Source organism: Lissotriton helveticus, chromosome 3_1 (genome assembly GCF_964261635.1).
Source record: "Lissotriton helveticus chromosome 3_1, aLisHel1.1, whole genome shotgun sequence".
Classification (NCBI taxonomy): Eukaryota; Metazoa; Chordata; class Amphibia; order Caudata; family Salamandridae; genus Lissotriton; species Lissotriton helveticus.
Genome location: NC_136061.1, coordinates 1,032,813,078 through 1,032,838,206, shown reverse-complemented (window position 1 = coordinate 1,032,838,206; position 25,129 = coordinate 1,032,813,078). Strand labels below are relative to the sequence as shown.

The window sequence follows — 25,129 nt, the reverse complement described above, 5'->3', positions numbered from 1 at the left end:
GTAGTTGATGGTAATAATAGTACTTTCTATCTAACTATCTAGTTAGCTAAATAATCACAGACTCTTGGTAAGATTAATAAAGTTTATCTCACATAAATGTCAATAATTAATGCTCTTCGGATACAGGTTACAAATGCAAACAATGAAATTCACAAGAGAAAGAGAAACACATCAGCAAATTGCAAATAGTGTCATACCCATCATCAAATGAACAATATGTACATGAAGGAGTGGATAGATGAAAAGACATAAGTTTCAAAGACAAAAATACATGTGCAAATGATTATGCAAAGTATGAGTCAAAAGGATAATACTAACCCAAGGATCAGTGAAATACACCCCCTGGCCAAGGAGGTAATGGGGGACCCATGAAATAGTGCCAGGAAACAAAGACTTCAGAACTCAGGAACCGGACAGGAACAGCTAGGCCTCTCTGCAAATCGACGGACAGCGACGCACCACCCCTTCTCTCCTGCTGCCTCCTCACGCTAAACCCCCCCCCCAAAGGCACCCCAGTTATACCCTAAAACCTACATGTCCAACCCACATTAGTTAAAACAATTAATTGAACTCTATTTTCAATGGCTGGTCCGAGGGGTAGCTCATCATACCACAATGACCACATTCATGAATCTATAGCCTCTTATTCATTCCAACGTTCCCATCACGTAATTCACGACTAGTGAATGCAAATACATTTGTTCATTTTATATGTAACATTTTCATAGTTCTCATGAGTCCCCTTTCTGCTGTGTCCATGGAAGAAGTATATACGCTGACTTTCGGTCCCACGGCCAGTCTCGTTTCTTGGCAGGGAAACAATGTCTTTCTCAGCTGATCGACCTTGGACCTTTGCACCTCTTCTGCCATGCTCAGCCTTTTCGGTCTATTTACTTTATTATTTCATGTTTTTCTCTCCAGCTCAACTATCGTGCCAAGTTTAGGCATCTCAGGCCCGTTCATCTCACTATGATGAACAAAACACAGGCATTTATTAATGACATGAATGCACTCTTTACTGTTTACCACCCACCTTTGCACTGTCCCCTATTAGTGTTTTCTTTTAGCAAAGCTTTAGGTAAAAGCTTCATTATTTTTTTATTATTTTTAAAGCAAGATGCAATATGCGGCCTAGTCTTTCATTATTTCTTGTTTTTTTCAAAGCGCAACGTAAAATGCGGCTTAGTTCTTTCATGCATTATTTCACATTAGTGCACGCATGTGCAAAGCGGTTCTCCTGTGTGTTTCAGGTGATTTGGATGTCAGTTTCCACTGCCCACTGTTAGTATGTATTACGGGGGTGTCAATCAGAGCAGGTTTCTTTTTGTGCAAACCCTGCTCCATCATGCGCTTTACAAAAATGACCGTGTGAGAGTTTTGACGCCTGAAATCCTGGTGTTTCAAGCATCAGGTTGCCCATACTCCAGGAAAGGCATTGTCCACCAGAAATAGTTTTTGGGCCCGGTAGTTAGAAGTTCCCTTAAACGTGGCTTGGTGCAACTTTCTCTAAAGTAGAGCCTTGTGACTATCTTTGATCCTTTATTAGCCCATATTCTCAAAATATTTGGTTTGTTACAATTGTTTCCGTGAATGGTGCCTATATCTGGTATATTATAAATTTTAGCCAGTAAATAACAGAAAACTTAAATAGTAAAACTATTTAGTAGTCTTTTAACTATAGTTGAACATAAGTAAAAAACAATTGTAAATCAAAGAAATTCTTAAAGAGTGGTTGAACTAATTATATTACATTTGTAGTTCTAGTAGAATAACAATGTGTCTACATTTTCCACAGAGCAAACTAATGGTATAACTAAGCTAGGTTATTTCAGTGAGAAACAAAATGCCCACAATTCCAAACATGTCTTCTAGCACATGCTATCCTAACAATGTACTCTTGGTCAAGGAGACATGGTTTTAAACATATTTACGGTGTTTGTACAGAACATTTTTCTGAAGAAATTGTCTATTTTTATTGATTACCATTTTAAACAGCTTGATAGTTTCAGCTAATGTTTCATTTGAAGGGCTAGCAAGCCTGACCATAGTGCTGTTTATTGACTGTAGCCAGTGTGCTTGTGTAAAATATAGAGATCCACTCTGATGGGCATAGAACTTCAAAAACTCTTATTGGAGGATTTATCATCCTTGGGGTTTCCGAGATCAATAAAAACATAGAATGTCCAAAATTAAGTAATGCTAGTGCTACAAATAAAATGAAATCCACATGTGTTGCTTTGTAAAAGATCCTCACCCTGCCTGCAGAAAACTTATGTGACACCCTATCATATAAAAGTCACATGCTTCATAACAATGCAGATATTTAGCAAAATCAAGAAAAATTCATCATTCACTCCGCAACATTGCTATAGAATTTTCTTCTTACTTGGCCTCAGCAAAGACTGGGTAATCCAGGATCTGGAACAATGAAAGTTATTCATAAATATGAAAGTTCTTCTTCCAATTTTCTTGGGTGTCCAATGCAAGCCTCCTTTCAAGCTAGATTATTTACAGATTCAAAGCTCTGTGGGTGTGGAGGTTTCTAATTAGATCCTATGGAAAAATATACCAATGCTCAACACAAATTAGGAGCAAATAAGGAGAAGATTGTCTATGCGCATCAGGGAGAGGAAAGGATAATGCCACACCTTCTTTCAATGCAGGGTTAAAGGGATTTATGAACAGTGCAGGCAAATCACTTCAGTATCGCCTAGGTTTTTAAAGTCCTGCATTAAAAGAGTTGCATATTCCATACTGTTCGCAAAAATGTTAGACCTTGCTTTTCCTCTGGTTATTGTTAAATAGAAATATGTATTCTTGGGGATGTAGACATGTTTTGAGCCATTGTACAAAACAAGTTTTAAATGTTTTTGGTATTGTTATGAATAGCATTTGACTAATTGTAGTAAAAGTGTAAAGTGGTTGTGCTCCTTACAACTATGGTTGTAAGGAGCACAACCACTTTATCATCTTTAACGGATTAAAAAAAAAATATATATATATATTTTTATTTTTATTTTTTTTATTATTGAAAAAACAAGAAAAACCAATGGCAGATGCCTTGCATCACGGAGTAAGCAACGGTTATACAAACATATGGTGAGCAGTGGACGGAAAATCCGTACGCTGAACGCTAAATCTCAAGATAAAATGGCGTGGGATTGTATATAACACAATAAATATCAGTCCAACCGTATCGACATTATTCACAATTCCACCACCCTTAGGAGCAGGATTTTAAAAATACGGAAAATTCGGGTGGCAGTCAACCGCAACACGATAAAACAGTGAGCAAGACAACAATCGCTACCCACTTGCAGCAATTAAAGACAAGACATTGTGGAAGGCCTCGTAGAACACAACCACCCCTAGGGCCCGTTCACCCACCAATCAGGATAACCACTCAGGAAGGCACCCAATACCAGGATTGAAATCGGATTTGGAAACATAGAAACAAAACAAAGACAATACAACAAACACCCCTCCCCCTCCCTGCACCCCTGCATATGGCTTTCGCCTAACCCCAACTAGCAGTGTGCCTGTCGCCCCATCTAACTAATTACCAAAAATAGTAAAGTGGAGGAGGAAGTCTTCATACAGGCTCCCGGTTTCCCCTCTCCCCTGCCAGAAACAAACGACCCCTGCAATATAATAAAAAAATTATTAGGAATTACTAGCAAAACCAAACAGGGGAAGATATGAATACCGCCCAGCCTCCCGCATCAATAATGGTAGCAAATCCCGTGTCCATTGAAGTCATAATATCGGACCCAGACAGTCAAGCTCATCCCTGGCCCTTCCGATCCTTCCTGCGAGCTACTGGTAGAACCCCCGCATTAATAGGAGAGTCAAAGTGCCCAAGGAGTTCAAAACAATTACGACTAGAACAAGTAAAATGTTAGATCTTTAAGAACTCCAACCGCACAGAAATACTCCCCCGCCGACAATAAGTCTCGATATTGCTTCCTCCGAAAACGTAGTGAAACTGCATGGGAGGAGAAAGATGTTAAGTCAATCCAAAAGGCACTAATGGAGTTCTCCAGGGGTGAAGAATAGAGTGCTTCCATCTCAATCGGTAGCACTGTTGGGTGTAGCGATCTTTCCGAAATCGCAAGCTCGGGGCGCTGACCAAGGGCATCAATTCTTCTTTCTGCACGGGGCCCTCTTTCTCCGTTAAAATGTGCATCGTGGGGAACTCAGCTCGTTTCAGGTCTTGCAAGGGATCAGAGTCCGGTCTCAAACACCCCGTCTCAACTGCAACGATCATTTTGTGGACGATGGCTTCCACTTGCGAGTGAAGTGCCCCGATGGCGGCCTTTACAGTCCTCAGCGACAGCACACACTCCAGCCGATCCATCTCCTCCCGCTCGATTTGAAACTAAATCTTTCACCCCAGAGGGCCGGACAACTCCGGGGGAACATGCAAGAGCGGAGCGGACGGCAACGGAGGGCGACCTTTCGATTCAGTGATCTGCACTCTGCCACCGCGAGCGAGGACTCCAGCCCGTCGAACCCGGGAGGCGCAACCGGGTCCCTGGGACGGGGACCCACAGCCAGAGACTTGTCTTGTCACCGTTCCTTTATTGTCAACCAGACCACATGACCGCCATCCAGATCGGTCAAGGATGACCTCCACTTCGAAAGACCGGACCCTGCCTGAGTCCCGCGTCCGATGTTATTCAACTGAAACCCGGCTGGGCCAGTACTCGAGGCCCTGGCTCACAAGCTGGGCTAGGCCGAGAAATGAAACACGATGTAACTCCGTCAATTCAGCTGGTAAAAGTCCCGGGATTGCACCATCAGGCTGTGCAACGCTTCAGCCACACGGAGGTCGGGCGTGAAATCAGGATATACGACAGGATTATCCAGCTAAAGACGGAGGTCGACGGAGCCGGGAGCTTATGCGGCCATCTTGGTTGCTAGCGTAGCTCCTCCCTCCTAAAAATATATTTTTATTTGAGTGATACAATCATCAGACATTCACTTCTTTATAATAGATCACAAATGAACAATACACATATCGATATACCACAAATTAACATTACATAGATAAAGAAAGACATGGCCAAGGACGCTAATTGCTCATGCTCGCCCAATAATATTATACAAAACAGCAAAAAGTATTGCAAATACACCCAGACACAAAAACATTATTACTAAACACAGACATACTCCTGCAATTTAATTTCCAAGGGTAAAACAGTCTTCTGCCTATGAAGTGCAAACATTTAGAGAACCTATCTAGCGAAAAACTCCATTCTTTTATAGTTTGCTGTTCTAAAGAGTTTATGGCCAAAGGAGGAAATATCTGCCCATGATTCGGGCAATAAGCTAGAAATTGTGCAAAAATAAGCTATTGGACAGAAGCGCTTTCATAATCCTGCAAAGCTAACTGTTGCCAGGTCTTCCAACTGTTATTTATTATGAAATCTAATAATATAGAAAACCCATGTCTCTTCCAAGGCCTAATTAGTCGTTCCAAGACCTTTAATCCCAAACTACTACAACCTTGCAAAGAAAAAAAACTGGTGCTGGGGGCAGACAAATATCTTGTATTTTAAACCAATTTCATTTTTTCATAAAAGCATTTCTTTGAAGAAATTATTGTGAGAGGATGGAACAACACACAAACGAGAGAGTATCAATAAAGGCAGCTTGGTGATCTAAAAAATCTGGTAAAGTCAAGCCCCTCTGCTCTTTGCTTAGTTGATTATTAATTAATCAGTTGAATGCATGGTTGCTGATTTTTCCATATAAACTTCCCGATTAAGCTATAGATCTCTTTAAAATAGCTCTTACTAAGCTTAATCGGAACAATAGAGAATAAAAATTGAAATTGGGTTTGAATTGACAGTTTAATTAAAGCAATTCAACCTATAATAGTTGGAGGAAAAAGATGCCATTTCTCTTATAATTTCCTAACTTTGACCAGCATTGCCCGATAATTAACTTCTAAAAGTCTGATGGGTCTCATATCACTGAGGATTGTTGGGTCACCGTTTTCAATAAGTCTTACAACATATGCACCCCGCTGATGGGGGTGGGGGTGGGGTGCGGGGATGGTAGCTGGGACCTCTAATTTGATATTTTCCTTTGAGGAAGTTAAGAATGGTATAGCATGCTTAACCAGGAGTGTGGCCCCTGGACCCGACAGCATCATTGCAGATATGTATATTTGTGATGTCGAGGTATAGGCTCCAGTTCTGACCTTAATTGTGAATGTGGTGGTAAGAGAGGAACCTCCACTGAAATGGGCGTCTTCTATCATTCTCCCTGTCAAAGGGGAATAGGGACAACCCAGTGCGCTATAGGTCCACCTAATTTCTCGATTCTGTCATGAAGGTAGTACGGCGAATGCTCCTAGATAGATTAGGGAAGTGGGTTGAGAAAAATTATATTCTTTCAGATGTGCAGTATGGCTTTCCTTCAGGGAGGACAACAGTGGATCAGTGTCTAAACCTTAAGTCTGGCCTTAAGTAAGTATACCATTGCTCACCTTGGCTCAGTTCACTTAGGCTTAATGGATCTTTCCTGTGCGTTTGACCGAGTCAATCAAGGGATATTATGGCAGGTCATGTTATCTATGGGGGTGGACCGTGACATTGTTCTCTTTTGAAGAGATCAGCATATTAATACCACAGCCTCAGTACGTTACTCCAGCGTTCTTAAATGTTCGCAAAGTTTCCGTATCAAAAGGGGGGTTAGTCAGGACTGTATCCTGGCTCTTGCTTTTTTAAGCTTGTATATTAATAGACTCGAGCAGGCTCTGATTGACACCAAAGCAGATTGTCCACATGTGGGAGCCCGGTGTTTACTGGTGCTCTTATATGCGGACAATGCTGTTATCATGGCCAAAACTTACAGGGGCTTACAGTCCTTTGTTGAACTCTTTAGGTAACTTCAATGTGATTAGGATCTATTGTTCAACGTTCATGTCGGTTGGCCCGCTTAAGACCAAGACATGTAGGTTTACCCTGGGGACCAGTGTTCTCCCAAAGACAAGTTTCATACTTTGGCATGTTATTTGATTCCTCGCTGTGTTGGGACCCTCTTGTAAGTAGGAAGATGGAGGAATTTACTCGGACAAATCCGGTTGTGTTTAATTTTCCCTCAAGACTAGGGAGAAGACAGATTAAGGCCCTACTACAGATCTATAAGGCGAAATGCATTTCCAAGGCAGTCTATGGGTGCGAGGTCTGGGGGTTTGTTAATCAGGCTGAATTGCAGTCCGTTCAAAACTCTTTTTTTAAGATGCCTCTTATGTGTTACACACGGCGCACCCACATTCTCTGTGCATGAGGAATTGGACGTAGGTTATATAATAGATGTCTCAGCATTCCGCCCTTTCTACTTATGGCTAGATATTTGTACAAGGCCTACGGCCAATTTGAACAAGGAGAATTTAAAAGACGGTATGTCCCTTGACTGGGCACTTCATATTCCCTGGCTCAAGTACATTAAGGACCTTTCTCGGAGCCTAGGTCGGGGTGAGCTGTTTAGCTCTCTTGAGGGAATTGATAGGACTGACCATAAATGGGCAATATACATTTTTTCCCCCGCTCTGGTCCATTTCTAGAGAAGCGGCTGCCTCTTTGAAACCCCGAGTGCTTGCCCACCTCCTGATACAGTCCATTCCATTTATTTTAATTGTAAAAAGTTCTTACGGCGTATCTTGTTGACCAGATTTAAGTTTAATCTTTTTCACTTTTGCTTGCATTTCCTCGGGGGAGGAACATGGGTTATGCGCTTGAGTCCTGTTGTTGTGGCAATATGTACCCGCAGGACACCCTGCATTTCACAATGTTCTTTAAATTCTACGAGGTTCCAAAGAATGCATACCTTATTCTGCTGCTAAAAAGAATGAACTTTTTTCAACTATGACCTGCCCTCTTGTATTTACAACTGTTACCAGAAGAAATTACTTTTAATGTGGTATGCTTCTTGAAAGCTGCCATGAGATTGAGGAAAGCTTGTGATTGATTATTTAGCCTGTCTGGTAATGGCTGTTTTCTTACGAGCTGTGTACGTTTTTATGTACAATCCTCTTTATACAATTTTCTTTATATTAGTGTCGTTTATGCATGATGTTTTATTGTATATGCTGGGCATATTTTAATCATGGTTATTGTTGTTTCTTTCTTGCTTTTATAGTTTTTAAACAAAGAACCGAATAAAGCTTATTTTGAATTTGAATTCCTAAAGTTCTGAAATATTGGAAATAACAAGCACTCAAAGATATCTAATAGGGCAGTGATGTGACCACTGCCCCCTAATTGCCATAGAAAGATCCTGTCTCAAGGCAATAAAAGAAGGAGTTCTGACTTATTATAACGAATCTTATAACCCTCAATTCAAGTAAATTCATTAAACCCATAGAGAGCTCTTTGGATATTTGATTGTGTTGTATCCAGATACAAAATAATATAATCAGTAAAAAGTTTTAACTTCAACATACTTAAAACTAAAAGGTAAAATTAGATCATCATTCCGCAACAAACTAGCTAGTGGCTGAATACAAAATGTAAATAAAACTGCAAGAGAGGGCAAGCTTTGCACATCCCCTGAGAAATATGAATGTGACCTACATCTCATGAGTTAATGACCATTCTGGCCATTGCCCCAAAATACAGATTCCTTAAAATATTTATAACTGAGATGTGGAATGTATGAAAAAATTGACTTGTACAAAGTTCCACAGTAATCTTCTAGCCCTGTAAAGAAATCCACTTGTCCCACTTACTGTATAAATCTGCTGGATGGGTTTGCATAGCTGCATTACTACAGTCTCCAAAGTAAACTTCCCCTTCTCAGCCTATTGGCTCCCTATTCTCCATTCGTAAGCTGCTTTGCAAATCCTCTTAGACCAGCATTTTCTCTACCTAGCTGTTTTCTTTCCATACACGTAAACGACTTACCTTTCACTCCCTGACTTCTGAGCCCATTTCTTGCTCACTGACTCAGAGAATCCATCATACTTCCTTACTTTCTCACAACATAGGCTTAATGCATTTCCGGGCAACGCAAGGAACTCTCTTTACAGGTTGGTCCACCCCATATAAAGAGGATGAAATACAGACATATATATTTATACCCACTTACCCACTTTTCTCACTACAGGTTTCATACCCTCTTCTCCTTCACTCCCACCACAGGTTGCATGCATATTTCTTTCACCTCAACTCCAAAATCCGCTCCTCTCCGCTGGCCAAATGCTGCAACTTCATTGCCTTCCACTCATTTACCACAGACTACACATTCTCTTTGCCCAGTGGTATTTGTGATTATCTAATAGAAGGGCTGTCAGCAGTCCCTTTACCTTAACTAGCCCACTTTGCTTCATGTCCTCCAGCAGCCCTGCAACAGGCCCCCTCAGTAACACCAGTTTTGGAGGCGTGTTGTAAAGAGCTAGGCAGGTCAAGTCAGGGAAATGTAGAAGCTAATCAATGTGTCCTGTGCAGCGATGACAAGATGATAGGTCTATGAGATTAAAAGACTGTTTGTCTTTTTTTATAAGCTCTATACAATATGTTCTGTAAATGATGATGACATTAACTCACTGGAGATTATTTAATTCAAAAGTTTAATTATTACCTTTTGAAGAAGCAGGGAATACTCCTTGTTTGTCTCGAATGGGATGCCAACAATACCAGCTGCCTTGGCATTATCCATAGAGGTGAAGACCTCTTGAAATTCTGCCCCAAAAATTGTTTTAATAATACTCTCTTGTTGTTCCACCAAACGTCTTGGGCAAGGAATTGAAGCAAGAAACTTTGAGATGTCAACCTCTGAATCCTTCGCAGGAGCCTAACAAAGTGCAGAATAATGCTTAAAAAAGATCCTTTGAATAGTGTCGCTACTGTTGGTTATACAGTTAGTAGCTGCATCCATCACCTCCAGTATCCCATTTGCTCTAGTTTTAACAGATCATGCCAAGACTCGGCCCACATGTTCCCGCCCTTCTTACACTGTCTGGAATGCGGTTCTTTCTTGGACTACATCTTTAAATAAGAAAGCACAACGTGTTTGTTCTAGCCTGTATTAATGGCTTATTAGGAAAAGGAGAGCAAAATCTTAAACTCGAACTAATTCACTTCTTGACATTCTGTTGTAGCCTCTTGACCGGTAGGTACTCTGTGAGAATTAGGCTTTGAAAGTGATAGCCTAACTCCCAAAGCAAGTCTTCAAAGCCTCACAAATAGTTAACACAGGGGCAGAATTATTGTTAAACCTGAAAAAGATTTCAATAAGTAGCCGAATATTGTTTTTCTAACTCGCACCCAATTAAAGAGCCCTATCAAAATGTAATCTATTGTGACTACCTTTAATCAAGCTAATCCCAAACTGAGCAGAAACTATTGAATGATCTGAAAACCCATTCTGAAAAATATACGCGACTAGCCTAACAAGATAGGAAGACATTTTTAATAAAAATTGATCTGGAACGCTGATTTAAAATGCTTCCAAAAAGCAGGTAAACTGCCATCTTTAATGGATTTTTGACTTGCTTCGAGCTAATGTATTTGCTAAGTGTTACTTGTATGTTTTTATACAGTATGTATATTTTACTTGTTTGCCTGTTTTATTCACAAAGCTTTACATGTCCATTTATTACCTGCAAAGTTCACTTTTTGGTTCTAACGTATGGCCTGATTGCTTGGGAGAAATCCCTCAGATGGATGTAGCTAGGGATGCACTACTCCCAAAACTTTTGATGACAGGGGTTAGGAGTGATTATCTCGTCCCCTACATTGTACGTAAACTGCATCTATGTGGAACTGTGCTGTTTGGGTGATCTTGGGGAAAGACCACTTCACCCAGAATTTTATATTCTGGGAACTGCCTGCATTTCGGGTTCTTACTGAATCAGTGGACATCTTGGGCTGGAGGTTCTAAGGCTGCGAAACAATCAAAGAATTAATCACATTTGAGGCTGCGCTAGACACTTTCTAGGTGGGGCCGGGACAATTCCTTTAAAATGCCAGTTTTTCAACCATTGTGCGGGAATTGTGGCTCACGTCCTGTGTGCTCCTGGCTTCATCGCAGACCTTTAGGGGCCTCTTAGAGTTGGGAGGAGGCCAGCATTTAGTCCCCTTATACAAAGCTCTGACTGAAAATCAACGGTCCATCCCATTCCCGGCAAGGAAGGCCTGAAATTGGGAACTCGGGGTGCAGCTTGAAGATGCGCGATGGGCTCGAATGTGTTCCCTGGTGAAACAGTATCTAGTAATGCTAGGTTAAAACTTATTCATTAAATTATTTTACAGCATACCTATATTCCACCTGTGATGCTTGTGTCCCTCGAACCTGTGCTATGCCTGTTGAGGGACATTCCTCCGCCTAAAGGTCAAACGATGGCTTATAAATTCCTACACCTATTGCTCCTCTAGTCAAGAAGAGAGTTGCGATCACCTGGCTGGGCTAGAGGAGGATGAGTGTGGAGCGTTTGGCAACGAACGTGACTGAATGGGCATTGGTGGAGGAAATTTGCTTGAAGACTATAGGCACGATGAAAAGGCTGAGGAGGATCTGGAGGTGTGAGTGGGTCTCCTTGCCAGGTTCGTGGATCCTGAGAGTTCCCATTCAACCTCCTCCTCTGAAGCAGAGGTGCTAGACGATGATGGAGACTAATAACTCTGATCCAGTTTAACTCTAGAGCTTCCTACCAACAATTAACGGACATGTCTCTTTTTTTAAAAAACATTTGTTTATTGAGTTTTACATAGTGATTACTGTTTATAGCCATAAATTGTCCGTCCAAATTGTGAACATTTCCAGTTGATAGTTTCTTATACGCAGAAGGCAGGAAAAGAAAATAGTAACATGAAAGAGCATACATTATTCATATATTTCTGCGCATTTTGGATCTACTCGTTACAACAACATAACTTGCAGGGGTAAGGGTTAAGTCGGGGCTGGCATTATCTATGCGTTACATTTTAATAGCTTAATCATGTATATAAAACATTTATGTTATGAAACTTATTAACAGGTGCATCTATTGGTAAGAGACGGGCTGTATGTGTGCTAGGCAGGTCGGTCAGGCGGTAGGCAGGCATTATATTCATTCTATGGTTATCAATGCTATTATGGAGGCCACCTAGAGTTCCATCTATGTGTGTTGATGGTTTCCATCCCTGGGTGGAGCTTCATTAGGGATCGCTTTTATCCATTGCTAAGACAGGGTTCAGGGTGTCGCAGGAGAACCATCACCTCCAGCTAAATCCTTTGATTCTCATTCCTGCACAACTTCCGACCACAGGTCCGCTATGGGGCGGCGTCTTACTCCTCTACTATCCTCCTCTATTCATGCTCTTTCTTCCACCCGTGCCCAGGCCGTAACAACTTTTTCCCATTGCAGTATGCCAGGGCCGGCAGGGGATTTCCATCTAAGAGCTATTCTCCTCCTAGCCAACACCAGGGCTAGATCTATGAATCGATTTCCAATTTTTTTTATATTTAGGCCTATGGAATAAGCCCAGCACACAGGTCTCCATTGTACAGGGGATAGTGCGCTCTAGGACTGTGTGTAGTGATCGGAGGTATGGTGCCAGTACATAGATCGTGATGGGCAGTCCCAGACCATATGTTTAAAGTCCGCATCCGGGCACAGTTTGTCGGTGCAGCCCCATATTACATTAAGTCTATGTGGAGTGAGATAGTTCATGTGTAAAGTGTTAAAATGGGTATATTTAAAGCTAGCGTTTCTGGCGATCGTCTTAGGCGATCTCAGCACTCGTTTCCATTCCACCTCAGTAATGGTGCGCTCTATAGATAGTTCTCATTTCTGTTGTAGCATGGGTAGCTGATTCTCAACCACGTCTCTCCGTGCCCGATAGAGCCATTTAATGAGGTGCCTTCCTGTTCCCAGTGTGATCACGGCCTGTAGGAGCCCGTGCATTTTTGGTTTGTGCGTTCCCTCTCCCCATACAGACTGGAAAGCTTTCCGCAGCCCGTGGTAATTCAGAAATGGCCCGCTGGGTAGATCGGACTGAGCAATCCGGTCCTCCAGTGGGATCAGCGCACTCTCCAGATATAGGTCCCCTGCTCTAACTAACCCCACATTTTCCCATTGCCTTAGTTGGCTCCTAGTGAAGGAGGAGGTTTTAGTGTCTCCTCTCGGCAGTTCTACCAGTGGGAGTTCAGGCGAGTACAACGCAATTCCCGGCGTTCAAATGAGGCTTCTTCGCCACATTACTAAAGAAACCATCAGCGGACCCCACCAACCTCAAGAACTACCGCCCCCATCTCGCTGCTCCCGTCCCTGCTAAAGTCGTCGAGAAGACCGTCAACAAGCAGCTGGCCGCCTTCCTCGAGACGAACGGATCCCTCGACCTCTCGCAGTCCGGCTTTCGGGCCAACCACAGCACCGAGACCGCCCTGATCGCAGCCACCGATGACATCCGAGCACTGCTTGACAACGGAGAAACAGCAGCCCTCATCCTCCTAGACCTCTCCGCGGCCTTCGACACTGTCTGCCACCGTACACTAGTGAAGCGCCTCAGCAACGTCGGAATCCAGGAGAAGGCACTGGAGTGGATCATCTCCTTCCTCGCCGGAAGGACACAGAGAGTCCGCCTCCCCCCGTTCAGATCTGAAGCCACCGAAGTCATCTGCGGAGTTCCTCAAGGCTCCTCGCTCAGTCCAACCCTCTTCAACGTCTACATGAGCCCCCTCGCAGACATCGCACGCCAGCACAACCTCAACATCATCTCCTATGCCGACGACACCCAGCTGATTCTCTCCCTCACCAACGACCCCGCCACCGCCAGAGCCAACCTTCACGAAGTGATGAAAGAGGTATCCGAATGGATGAAGAACAGCCGCCTGAAACTGAACTCAGACAAGACGGAAGTCCTCATCCTGGGATCCTTACCCTCCGCCTGGGATGACTCCTGGTGGCCCCCCGCCCTAGGCAGCGCACCCAAACCAACAGACCACGCACGCAACCTAGGCTTCATCCTGGACTCCTCCCTCTCCATGACCAGACAAGTCAACGCCGTCTCCTCGTCGTGCTTCAACATTCTGCGCATGCTACGTAAGATCTTCCGGTGGATCCCCACCGAGACCAGGAAGACGGTCACCCAGGCCCTCGTCACCAGCCGCCTGGACTACGGCAACTCCCTCTACGCCGGAACCACCGCCAAGCTCCAGAAGAAACTCCAGCGTATCCAGAACGCCTCAGCTCGTCTCATCCTGGACATCCCCCGCCGCAGCCACATCTCCGGACACCTGAGAGACCTGCTCTGGCTCCCGGTCAACAAGAGAATCACCTTCCGACTCCTCACCCACGCACACAAAGCCCTACACAACCAAGGCCCAGGAAACCTCAACAGCCGCCTCAACTTCTACGCTCCCAAACGCCAGCTTCGATCGACCGGCCACGCCCTCGCCGCCGTCCCCCGTATCCGAAGAGCCCCCGCAGGGGGACGGTCCTTCTCCTACCTCGCCGCCAAGACATGGAACTCCCTCCCGACCCACCTCCGCCTGACCCAGGACCACCTCGCCTTCAGGAAGCAACTCAAGACCTGGCTGTTCGAGCAGTAGCGGACCCCCCTCCCCCAGCACCTTGAGACCCTCTGGGTGAGTAGTGCGCTATATAAATGCCTTGATTGATTGATTGATTGACATTGCAGGGCTACTGGGGCCAGGGCACCCCGGGGATGGACTCGCTTCCTAGGGAGCAGCAGCTGGGCCAGCAGTATCTCTTTCAGGTCAGTACTGGGCGGGTAGTCCAGGGTCTCTAGCCCAATTCCCTCAAGCCATTGAGCCAACCACTGCAATTGGGCTACCAAATAGTGTGCCTCAAAGTCCGGGCCTCCCAAACGTCCATTCTCTGGTGATCTCTGGGTAATGGCCAAAGACGCTCTATTGCGGCCCGCGGCCCAAATCAAGTCTCTCAGTAGCGTGTCTAATTCAGCAAGCCTGTCCTTTGGGATGACCACAAGTAAGTTAGCAAAGAAATAAAGGAGACATGGTAGCATAACCTTCTTAGAGAGCACTATTCTCGACATGGTGGGGAGCTTAAGAGGGCGCCAGAATGTCACCGCCGATTTAAGTCAGCGGAGTTCTGGGTTTAGGTTACCTTCCAAGAAATCAGAACGCCGCCTCCAAACCGCTAGGTGAGGCCTTCTGTTGGGGGTAGAGGGGAAATGATTTGTGCCACTGCTTGCAGTGCCGCTTGTCTGTCGTGGTAGGTTTGCGAGGCCGGGGGTTTGCGTGTTTTGCAATACTTTACGGCTGCGCTTTGGTCTCCACCTACGTGGCGATAGCCCTTACTCTGTACTTACCAACCTCTTAGGTAGGGGCGCACCTTGCTTGTATGCCTACAACCAAGTCCAGACATCCTCCGGGGAGTCACAGAAGTGCGAGGTGCCATCTAACATGATTTTCAGCTTGGTCGGGAACATTAGAGAATATTGTATTCCTTCTTCTCTAAGAACTTTTTGGGCCTTGATGAAGGATGACCTTTGGGCCTGCACTCTAGCTGTAAAGTCTGGGAATATGGGTATCTTGCTGTTTTCGATGACGTACGGGCCATAGGTGCGTGAATGCCTAAGGAGTGCGTCCCGGTCTCTAATATGAAGAAGCCTGCCAAGTACTGGTCTGGGGAGTCCCCTGGGGCAGGAAGTCGGTCGGCACTCTATGTGCTTTGTCCAGTGCGAAGAACTGGGACAGGAGTTCTGGGGCCACCACAGAGTGCAGAAATTTCACCACTTTAGAGCCCTCCGCCCGCTCCCGAATCCCTATGAGCCTGTTGTTGTTCTTGTGGTTGCGTCCTTCTGCATATTCCGCCTGCCTTTCAAGTATTGCCACTCTGGAGTAAAGATAATCTATTTTGGCAGTGTGTTCTCTTTTTTCCGGCTTCTCATATCTCCTTCATACATGTTTTACTTTTCTAAGACATCTAAGCAGTTTAAGAGATTGCTGCTTAATGCACATTCCTCCTTTAAACACTGAAGGGTGAGCTGTGGATTGTTAGAGAATGTCCCAATCTGCTTTTTACTAATTGCTCAATCATGAATTCTGCATGTGGAACGTTATGCGAATCATGCCAAATGGGAGTTTGTGCTCTCATTAATTTGGAAGGACGGAAAGCAAAGGAGTGGTGCTACATGAATTCGGAGTGCCGCCCTTAATGGAGGAACGAAGTGCCCCACGTTAAAAACTGTATTCCCGTGTAACTCAGCTGCGGTGTTGGTCTAGTGGTTCGCTGATGATCCCTCATTCCCCGGTGACAGGAACAGATCAAACCAGGGACCATGCAAAGACCACATTGACATCATTTGATTGCATTTTTCATCCGTTCTTCTTGTGGGTGCGATGGGGCCCAGGCACGCAAGTCGGATATCACTTTTATTGGGAGAAATGTGTGAACATTAGTCGGTAGGCATTATGTGGATCCCCACAGATTCCGGGACTTTCCTCTTTCAGAAATGTAAGGAAATGCTGAATTTTTGCGAACATTTGAGGTTTGTAGGGCATTCTGAGTAAGCAAACATCATGGGATGCACCAAGGTGCCACCACCTTGCATCCCCCTGTCTCTAGTTTTCGAACGTGTCTAGGTTTAGTAGCCTTCCCTGGGTGGCGACCAAGCCTTGGCCCAAATATTGCAGCTACTCACATCACCAAAATGGGTCAAATTGATATGTGAAAAATGTGATGTCTTCAAGTTGTGTTTTGGGGTCTTTCCTGTCACAGTCGATAAGCCCAGACAGACAAGTGGGCTGCCGTTTATGTCGGGAGAAGTACCCGCTATTCCTTAACTCAGTACCTTGGCACGTTTTTAAACATAAATAAGTTGCCCGCATGTCCATTTTTTATTCATTGGATTTTACCATCTGAATTGCTGCGTGGTCGGTACACATGAAATATCATTATAGGCTGCAGCTCATGTGTTGCCTCTGTGTATCTCAAGTTGTTTGACAACCAACAAACAACATATTTCTGCAACCAGAAAGCCCTGCCTGACTATTACTTTTGTGAATCAGCTAATGGGGTGACAAAATACTGATAAAAACATTAACACCAATTAATATTCTTTCTGCTTATTTTCATTAGTTTTCAATTTCAATGATTAGTTTCTTTTTGGAAAACTGTGGGAAATTTATATTCATGCCCCCTTGCTGAATTTGAATTTGTGTCTGTTTTTCAGAAACGTATAGCTTTTTGGGATCACTCATGAGTTTCATACCTATTACCACATCAAACTGAAAACTAGAAAAGACAAAACATTGTAAAAATTACTTGCAACTTCAAAAAGAAATGCAAAAACTGTGGTAGAAATGTTTTTTTGCAACTCTGCTTGTTCCTGGAAGTAGGGAAGATGGTTATTATAGCATAACAAACCTTTCGTTGGTGGCATTTTTAGGAAAGCAAACATTCATTTTCTTTCACTCCACTTTTGGGCCATTTTTCCAAAAAACACAACAAAATGCTGCTATATTTTTGGTGTTTTCTAAGTTCCCTCCAGGGCAATTCACAAACCATGTGTACATTTAGAATAACAACACATGGAGAAAAAAGGACATTACATTCAGCCTGGATATTTTTAATGGAAAAAAGTTAATGCTCAAGCGCATAGTGGCCTGAACATCAAAAAGGAAAAAAAACGGCATTGCACTGCAGGGGAGTGTTATTGGGAGGCAGTGCGGGGGTTCAGTGGTAGGGGGCTGGGCAGGGGAAGAGATAGAAGCCACAGCAGCTTAGGGCATAACTATAGGATTGACAAAATCATACCGGTTAGTTGGAAGGTTATCAGTTCTGGGTTTGTGACGCTTTAGGGAACCACTGAGCTAGTGAGATGAGAATATGTGCTGCACTAATCCCATCGTCTCCTTACCAGGAAATTACAGGTAGCTGGGTATAATCAGTAAAGTAGTGTCATAATTTCTGGTTTGTTTTATTTTTGATTAAAACAAATAAAGATCTCCTGGGAAATCACATGCTGCTGACAGAAGCCTCTGTCTCCGTAGTCCGCCACTAAGTGAAGTGTAACAGCTTTAGCAATAGATATTCATGATGACAATTGTAGCTTATGTCCAAGGAGGAAGTAGGAGTGGAGTGCACTCTTGTCTACAGAGTAGCATACATATGATGCTGCATGATATTGTTACACGTGACTCCAACGTGGAGGACGTTTGTTGTTTATTTGTTCATTTATATGTTTTGTTAAGTGCTGAACACATCACCTTGTGGCCACTGAGAGGACAGAGAGTAAGAGGATGAGTTTACATAATGTGTTTACATTGATTTAGACCCAGGAGGTAAAATCTATCAGAATGCAAGGTGAATCCCTGTTGGCAGCAGAGATCAGCTGAAGATCTGCCTGTGTAGATTTCCAAACTAGAGGAGTTTGGCGAGAAAGACGTGTGGTACCTTTTGTGCTCATGGTGGTTACACAGAGGTTCTGTAGAGGACAGGAATGGTACAGTGAGTCAAAATGTAATAGGTGGGCTTTGGCAGGCATCCAGTTAAATGAGCAATCTACACCTACAGAGTGAGAGTAAACATTATTGTTCTGAAGGAGACACATTTAATTGATTTATATTTGGTTTCCGTTTGCAGCACCACACGTTTTTTCCCTGCATGAATCAAATATGAGAGCAAACAACTTAATCTCCATCTCTACTTAAAGAACGCATTGGGTTTAGTGACACATTATTTCTTCCATCTGTGTTGATTCTCCATGATCATGCCTTTTCAGCTTATGCTGCCAAGCCCAGTTGAACTAGGCCACCGAGACGGTCAACTTTAGGATTGATTACCCATGGCTGGTGCAAGGAATTTCAATGTTGTAGGTGAAAGATAACTTTGACTCTCAAACTCATCCTCATGCTCCTCTACTCAGCCCCTATATCACCTGGCCTAAGTGTCCCCACAAAAAAAACACATACACACACACACCACCTCCCCCCGCATCAGACAACTCTGAACAACAGAATCACTGTATTTAGTTGCCACAGTCCAATAAATGTGGAAGAACGTTGGATATGGCATAACAAAGAGGCTTCCTTAGGACACATTAGTCACACTTCTCTCAAAACATTTTGGGTAATAATGAGGGACAGCGTCGTAAATAGCATCGAGCCTGGTGCTACCCTAACTGTTTAGCAGATCCTAGTGTGTATCCAAAAGTCAGGAGCATCCATCTTTGGACATTAAACATCTAAACATCTTGCCATTTTGCACACTTCAAAAACTAATACATTTACACAAGAACCAAGAAGGTCATTCAGAGTCTCTGAAAAGCCTCTTTGATTGGATCCAACTTTAACATTACATACATACAGTTGCACACTTGTTAGGGGCCTTAACCCCAACTTCTCACCTAAGAATATGATAGTAGAAAACCCTAAGCCGCCTTAAGAAACGAAAGATTCTTTTGCTTTTGTGATCTTAGCAGCAGGGAACTCTTAACTCAAGGACGTTTTGTCTATTCTGCTGTTTTGTCTACCAGTTATTTTATTGATATATTGCATGTTCCCAATGCCATTTTTATTTCTGTCCTGCTTTTCTCTTATTTTCTTATCTCGCTGATGGGTGCTTGCTCATACTGTACCCTATATTTTCTGCTCATCATTTTTCCCAGTTTCCTTATGGATGTTACCAGAAGTTTTGCCAGTATTTTCTATATGCCTCCCATAAGTCCTTTCTAAGTGCAGGACTGCTCAGAGTGTAATAATACACTACAATCTATGGTACACAACCCTAGCTCCTTTGGTCTAGGAATAGCTTACATTGCTAGGTTAAAGGTGAAGCTGATTTGCAAATGCTGCTTGATCTGCACCTGCAGCTGAAGTTCATATATATGCAAGGCCAATCCAGAAACCAACTTGTAAGAAAGAATATAATCAATGCCTTTAAATGTGCTTGGTTGGACAATTTGGCATGTGGGATAACGGATGGACTATTGGCCAAGAAATGTATGCAGTCTGCCAACTGTCATAACATTTGTACCTAGATCAATATTACAACCAGCAGATTAACGTTTACCCCCAAATAACTGTTCTATAGGTGCTAATGATTCAGATAGCTTGGAATGTGACGTTTATGTGAACTCTTAAGTGACTATGATCTTGGTCAATGAATCTACTACCACTGCTGCTAAAATGTGTGGTCTAACAATAATACTTGGTGAAGAGCCTCATTACCATAATGTTAGATATTTAAAGAGCCCAGACAAATCATTGTGGGATGCCGCGAACATCTGGCTACTATAATCTGGCTGACTGAAGGAGGTTTAAGGGATATTTTAGATGGATTTACAGATGATTTAGCTGCTCGGGCTAATGCTCAGCGCAATAGTGTTAACGTTATAGAGTGTTCCTAATTTGTGCTAACCATGAAGTTTTGTTAATGGTCAGTGAAGAAAACATTCTGATGATGCCTCGGTGACTTCCAGGAATTTTCATGAATAGAAAGTGTGGCTTGAATGTGTAATGCCGATTTAATATGCGAGATATACTTAATGTTAAAGCTTTATTTGTTAAGGAAACAGCCGCTACAATGTTCACAGTTGTATAAAGTAAAGAACGGTATGATCGTTGCTACTTCATTTGGAAAGCTTGCTTTGAACTCTTTTCCTGTAATAAAATAAACCAAAGGATACATTTCATTTGTTTTTAAGGTATATTCAAAGTCTCCAGGAACTGCTTGATTATAAGGACAAAGGTGCTGATGATTCAGAAGCTGTGAATAAGTAAGTTATTAATGCCTTATAAGCTACGTTTGAAAACCTTTTTGTATGAATAATGTTTCTTTCAGTTAGAGCAAAAATCGGTTTACATCTTCATATTAATATATGTATGTCTCTTACAATACGTGGGTGAAGAGATCTTCAGAGTCTAAGTAAATTATTGCTTCAATACCACATCCTTTCTTCAACTAGGGCTTTGAAGCATCGGATGGCTGCATAAAGAATTTCAAAAATACTAAATTAAATTTGTATGCAGAATTTGCTTTTCAGCTAGTAGCATGTAAGAAGTCTTTGAAAGCGTCTCTCCTACTGACTGGTAAGCAATTTTCCTCTATGACTTTTCTCCCTAAATTCCCAAAATACCGAAACTCCAAGATGCAACTAATCACCCCATTTTTAGGTCTTGCCTACACAGTGAGCATGCGCTGCATAGGGGAGACCTTTAGTAATCGATTCAGATTTGCTGCCAATACGTGCACGCATTGCATTACTTTGAATGGCAACGCTTGCACGTTTGGCGATTCCCTTGCGGGAGCGAGCTTTCAAACCATCTGTTTGTAGTTAACTTGCAAACAGCTGGATCCTGCACGCTCCGCAAGGGAAACTGGTGCAGGCCCCCTCCTCTCTCCCCTCCCCCTGCTGCCTCCCACTCTCCTTGTCTTTTTTTTTTTACCTTCGGCGCGAGGCGCATGCTTGTTATGTTGGTTTTTAAATCAAGCACTGAATGGAGCATGACCCCTAGGGCAACTTCTTCCTCAGTTTTCACCAGTGCGATCGGAATATTACATGACCCGCAGTATTTCACAAACAACCTGCAACAAGAACAAGCTCAGCAGAGCCCTGTGAGAAAGTGTCCGGTCTCAGGGAACATGGATGAAACGCCAGAAAGGCTGACACAGTGTGAGCTTTTCATAGGGTGGGCTCATGCCCTGCTTGTTTGTTGATATATAAATACAGCCCTCCTGACCCTCCCTCTGGCAATGTCTTAAAGAAGCTATTGTGATACGCTGCGTAAGAGCTGTGACAGGAAAGAGCTTAAATTTAAAGGCCGCTATTCGGCTCCTACTATGAGGTGCTTAAAATCTCCTGTCATCACAAGCGACGTAAAAGCATTTCAAGAGGCTGGTGATGACTCACTCGCAGCATTCCCCCGCTCTTATGAGAAGCTGATTCTCAGTTACACCCTCATCCGTGAGTGTGCTCCTTCATCATCATAATACCCCCACTCAGAAGCTGGCAAGAATTGTTGAAAACACAAAGAAACACAGCATCATTTTGCTAACATGAGACAATGACGGTGACCTGTCCATAGCATGTGCTCCTCGGCATAGGCCGACTTGGCGCTGCGGCTCCTGGGGTGCGTGTTCTCCATCCTGGGGGCTGCAGCGGGAGCAGCTCCTCTTCGTCATCACCGTAGGCTAGCTGCCGCGGGGCGACGTGCAGGCAGCTCACCACCTACCGAGCCATCCCCTTCAGGACAAGGAGCTTCCCAGGGCTGGGCGGAAAAGGAGAGGCGCGGACCGAGAGTCCGCTGGGTGTGTAACCTGCCGCCGGCACATGCAAGGTAGCTCAGGCTGCTAATGCGCCTGCTGCAGCATGTGTGCGAGTATCACCTACAGCTCCAATGCTGTACTCGTCCCGGTAAAATAACTCTTGGGATTGCTGGTCCTACGGCAGATCCGTGTGTAACCTGGAAACTACCAGTGCAATCCGTGTAAGACAACTTAGACTGTTAATGTACCTACTGGGGCGAAAAAGTGTGTGCTTGTGTGATCTGCATTTCTTCAAGTGCCAATCTCACGTCAATAGCTCTTTAGTCACCGGTCTTATTGCAGATTCTCACACAACCTGCGTGTCACTGGTTTCAATTCATCGTATGCTGTTAATGCGCCTGCTGGGGGGAATATGTGCATGCATACCGTGCCCCACAGTAGGTTACAACTACCAATCCCAGGTAGACAGCTCTGTAGTCACAACTCGTACTGCAATACCCGTAGGTGGCCGGAGTCGAGTTCCATTCTAGCAGGACAGCTCAGTCTGTTAATGTTCTAGCTGCAGTCACAATGCCAGTTATTTAGATTTCACCGCGCTTTCTGTACAATTGCACCATTCTGTAATGCCAGTTCAATCCATGTAAAACAGCTCAGGCTGTTCATGCACCTGTGGTAGAGATGCACGTCTGAATCCTATAGGTAGCAAGTCAATAGCCCTTGATAGATAGCTCTGTAGTTTACGCCTTCCTCAAAACTCTGTGCAGGCTGCAAATCCCTGAGTACCATCCATGAAACACGCGTCGGGCCATTAATATGTCTCTAGCAGAGATCTTCAAGCACACTGAAGGTCCCCATGAGAGATAGCTGAGGATGTCAATGCGCCTGCTGCGCAGCCCTCTGTATTCTGCAAGTCGATAATTCCAGTAAAATAGCTCCGAACACGAATGCATCGACTGCAGAGTTGTATGGATGCTGTATGTCACTGGTTCCAATCCATGTCCTACAGCTGTGAGTAATTTGCAGTTTATGTGGTTCAAACTGTGTAAAACAGCTCTATACCTCAGTTCAGTTCCTACACAGATGCATAGGGCACATGTCGCAGTCCATAAAATACAGCTGACTGTGACATTTTGCCTTGTGTAGCGATAAGCGCAGCAAACACGTTACTGGTTCCCTACCACTAAGATAGCTCGGTGGATCCACTTGCAAATAGCAGGACATAGCTTCCAATCCATAACACGTGTCTGAGGGGGTTAATGCACAGAGTATTAACATCTGTTGCAATTGGCCTCTGCCGAGATCTTCACAAGCGATATCACGGGTCCCTATTTCAATAGGTTTGCATCATCCTTTAATCAACCTGAGATTAAAAAAAAATAGGACCACCTGCTTGTGGGCCAGTCTAGGCCTCTTTGGAGCTTCTTATTATTGTGGTTGGGAGAAGGTTTTATATGACATATTTGTCAGTGGGTGACTCTGAGTGTCACTTAACAGCAAGTGTGGTAATGTGACCCATCAGCTTTTCTATAAAAGTTTAATCGCGAGCACAGCACCCGCTTCAGGAACACCATCCTCTCTGTAAAATAATAGGTTTTACTTTTTTCAAAACTTTGACCTATTGGTATTGTAAATGGCAATGCCTCTTATTATTATAAAAGGCATTGCCATTTACAATGTCAATAGCTCAAAATCACACAATTGCAAGACCTATTGCATTGAAAATGCTTGTTCTTAGAACTCCTGCTCCCATACTGTCTGGTGCACAAACTATTGAAGCTTATTTATGACTTGCTGACCTCGAAGAGTGCTTTTTTGATGCCAGTTATCTCTGCATTGGAATTTATATGTGTCATCTTCTTCCCTAAAAAGACTCTCACTTATTTTTTCACAAGGACGGAATACTCGGTTTCATTTAACCTCCATTTTTTTACAAGCTTTTTCATCTTGCTTGTGATCCACAAGCAATACTCACTCACATTATCATTTTGCCATCATAATCTGCCTCCACATCTTACTGTGCTGCTGTACTCACGACAGCCACAGCCCGAGCAGGTAAGTGCAGTGGGGCCGGGTTGGGGGGGATTTCGCCAGATGAGGACGAAGGAATATTAATTATTGATATGTTTTTCCCTTGGTCATCTGGCGAATCTCCCCAAGCCGGCCCACAGCTCTACCTGCACGGGCCGATCCTGACTCAAGGGTTTATATATAGGTTTTCACTGCAAGGGCTTTTGTCTAGTTCTTGGGGAATGAGTGGCACTTGGCCAGTATCTTTAAAGGGTAATATTGTGCACAGTGTCACATAGGCTATTGCACTCCCAGTGGGTAACCAAGTTACTCTATTTTAGCACTTTACAGTTCAAGAATAGCTAGGTCAAACAGCCGTAGCTTACTCAAGGGGGTGGTGCTGTGTTTAGAACACAAATAATTGAATGTCTGTTCAGTGTTAGAGCTTCTAACGAAAAACTGATCTTTATAGATATAAAATATAAAACAGTTAAAGTGGTAATGAACAGAATAAACCAAATAGTTAAAGCACTTTCTGGGGATTGGCAGCCCCCCCCGAAGTGACCAGTTGACCATTACCAACTAGATCTGGGCTAGACTTTGCTGATGCTCTGTACTGGAGGCTTGCCCCTAAGTGCTCCCTGGAAGTCCTGAGAGGCTTAGAAGAGACCCAGAGGAGCTTTTCCAGAGACCCTGAAAATTTGGAACTTAAACAGTTTTTGGACTTCCCAGACCTCCAGAGTCGTCAGGTGTACCTCATAGTGTAGGTGTCCAATTTTGATGCACCTTCCTCAGATACTGATTTAGGATTGCGCCGCTAGAGGATTTTGAGCTTCATAAAAAGAATAAGGGGTCAATGTATGTATCAGTGGGCCGCCCGTTACTCTGCCAGGATGACGGATTAAATTGATCTGTTGCCCTAACGGAGATGCC

The 25,129-nt window shown here is 43.7% G+C and overlaps 1 protein-coding gene across 1 annotated transcript in view; it reads left to right on the top strand.

Moving 5' to 3' along the window:
• Window positions 1-25,129, top strand: part of PDK1 (pyruvate dehydrogenase kinase 1) — a 199,759-nt gene that overhangs the window by 19,715 nt on the left and 154,915 nt on the right. Inside the window, exon 3 of the mRNA XM_078681562.1 lies at window positions 20,628-20,699. Coding sequence (XP_078537688.1) covers window positions 20,628-20,699 — 72 coding nt within the window. The remainder of the gene's footprint in view (window positions 1-20,627; window positions 20,700-25,129) is intronic.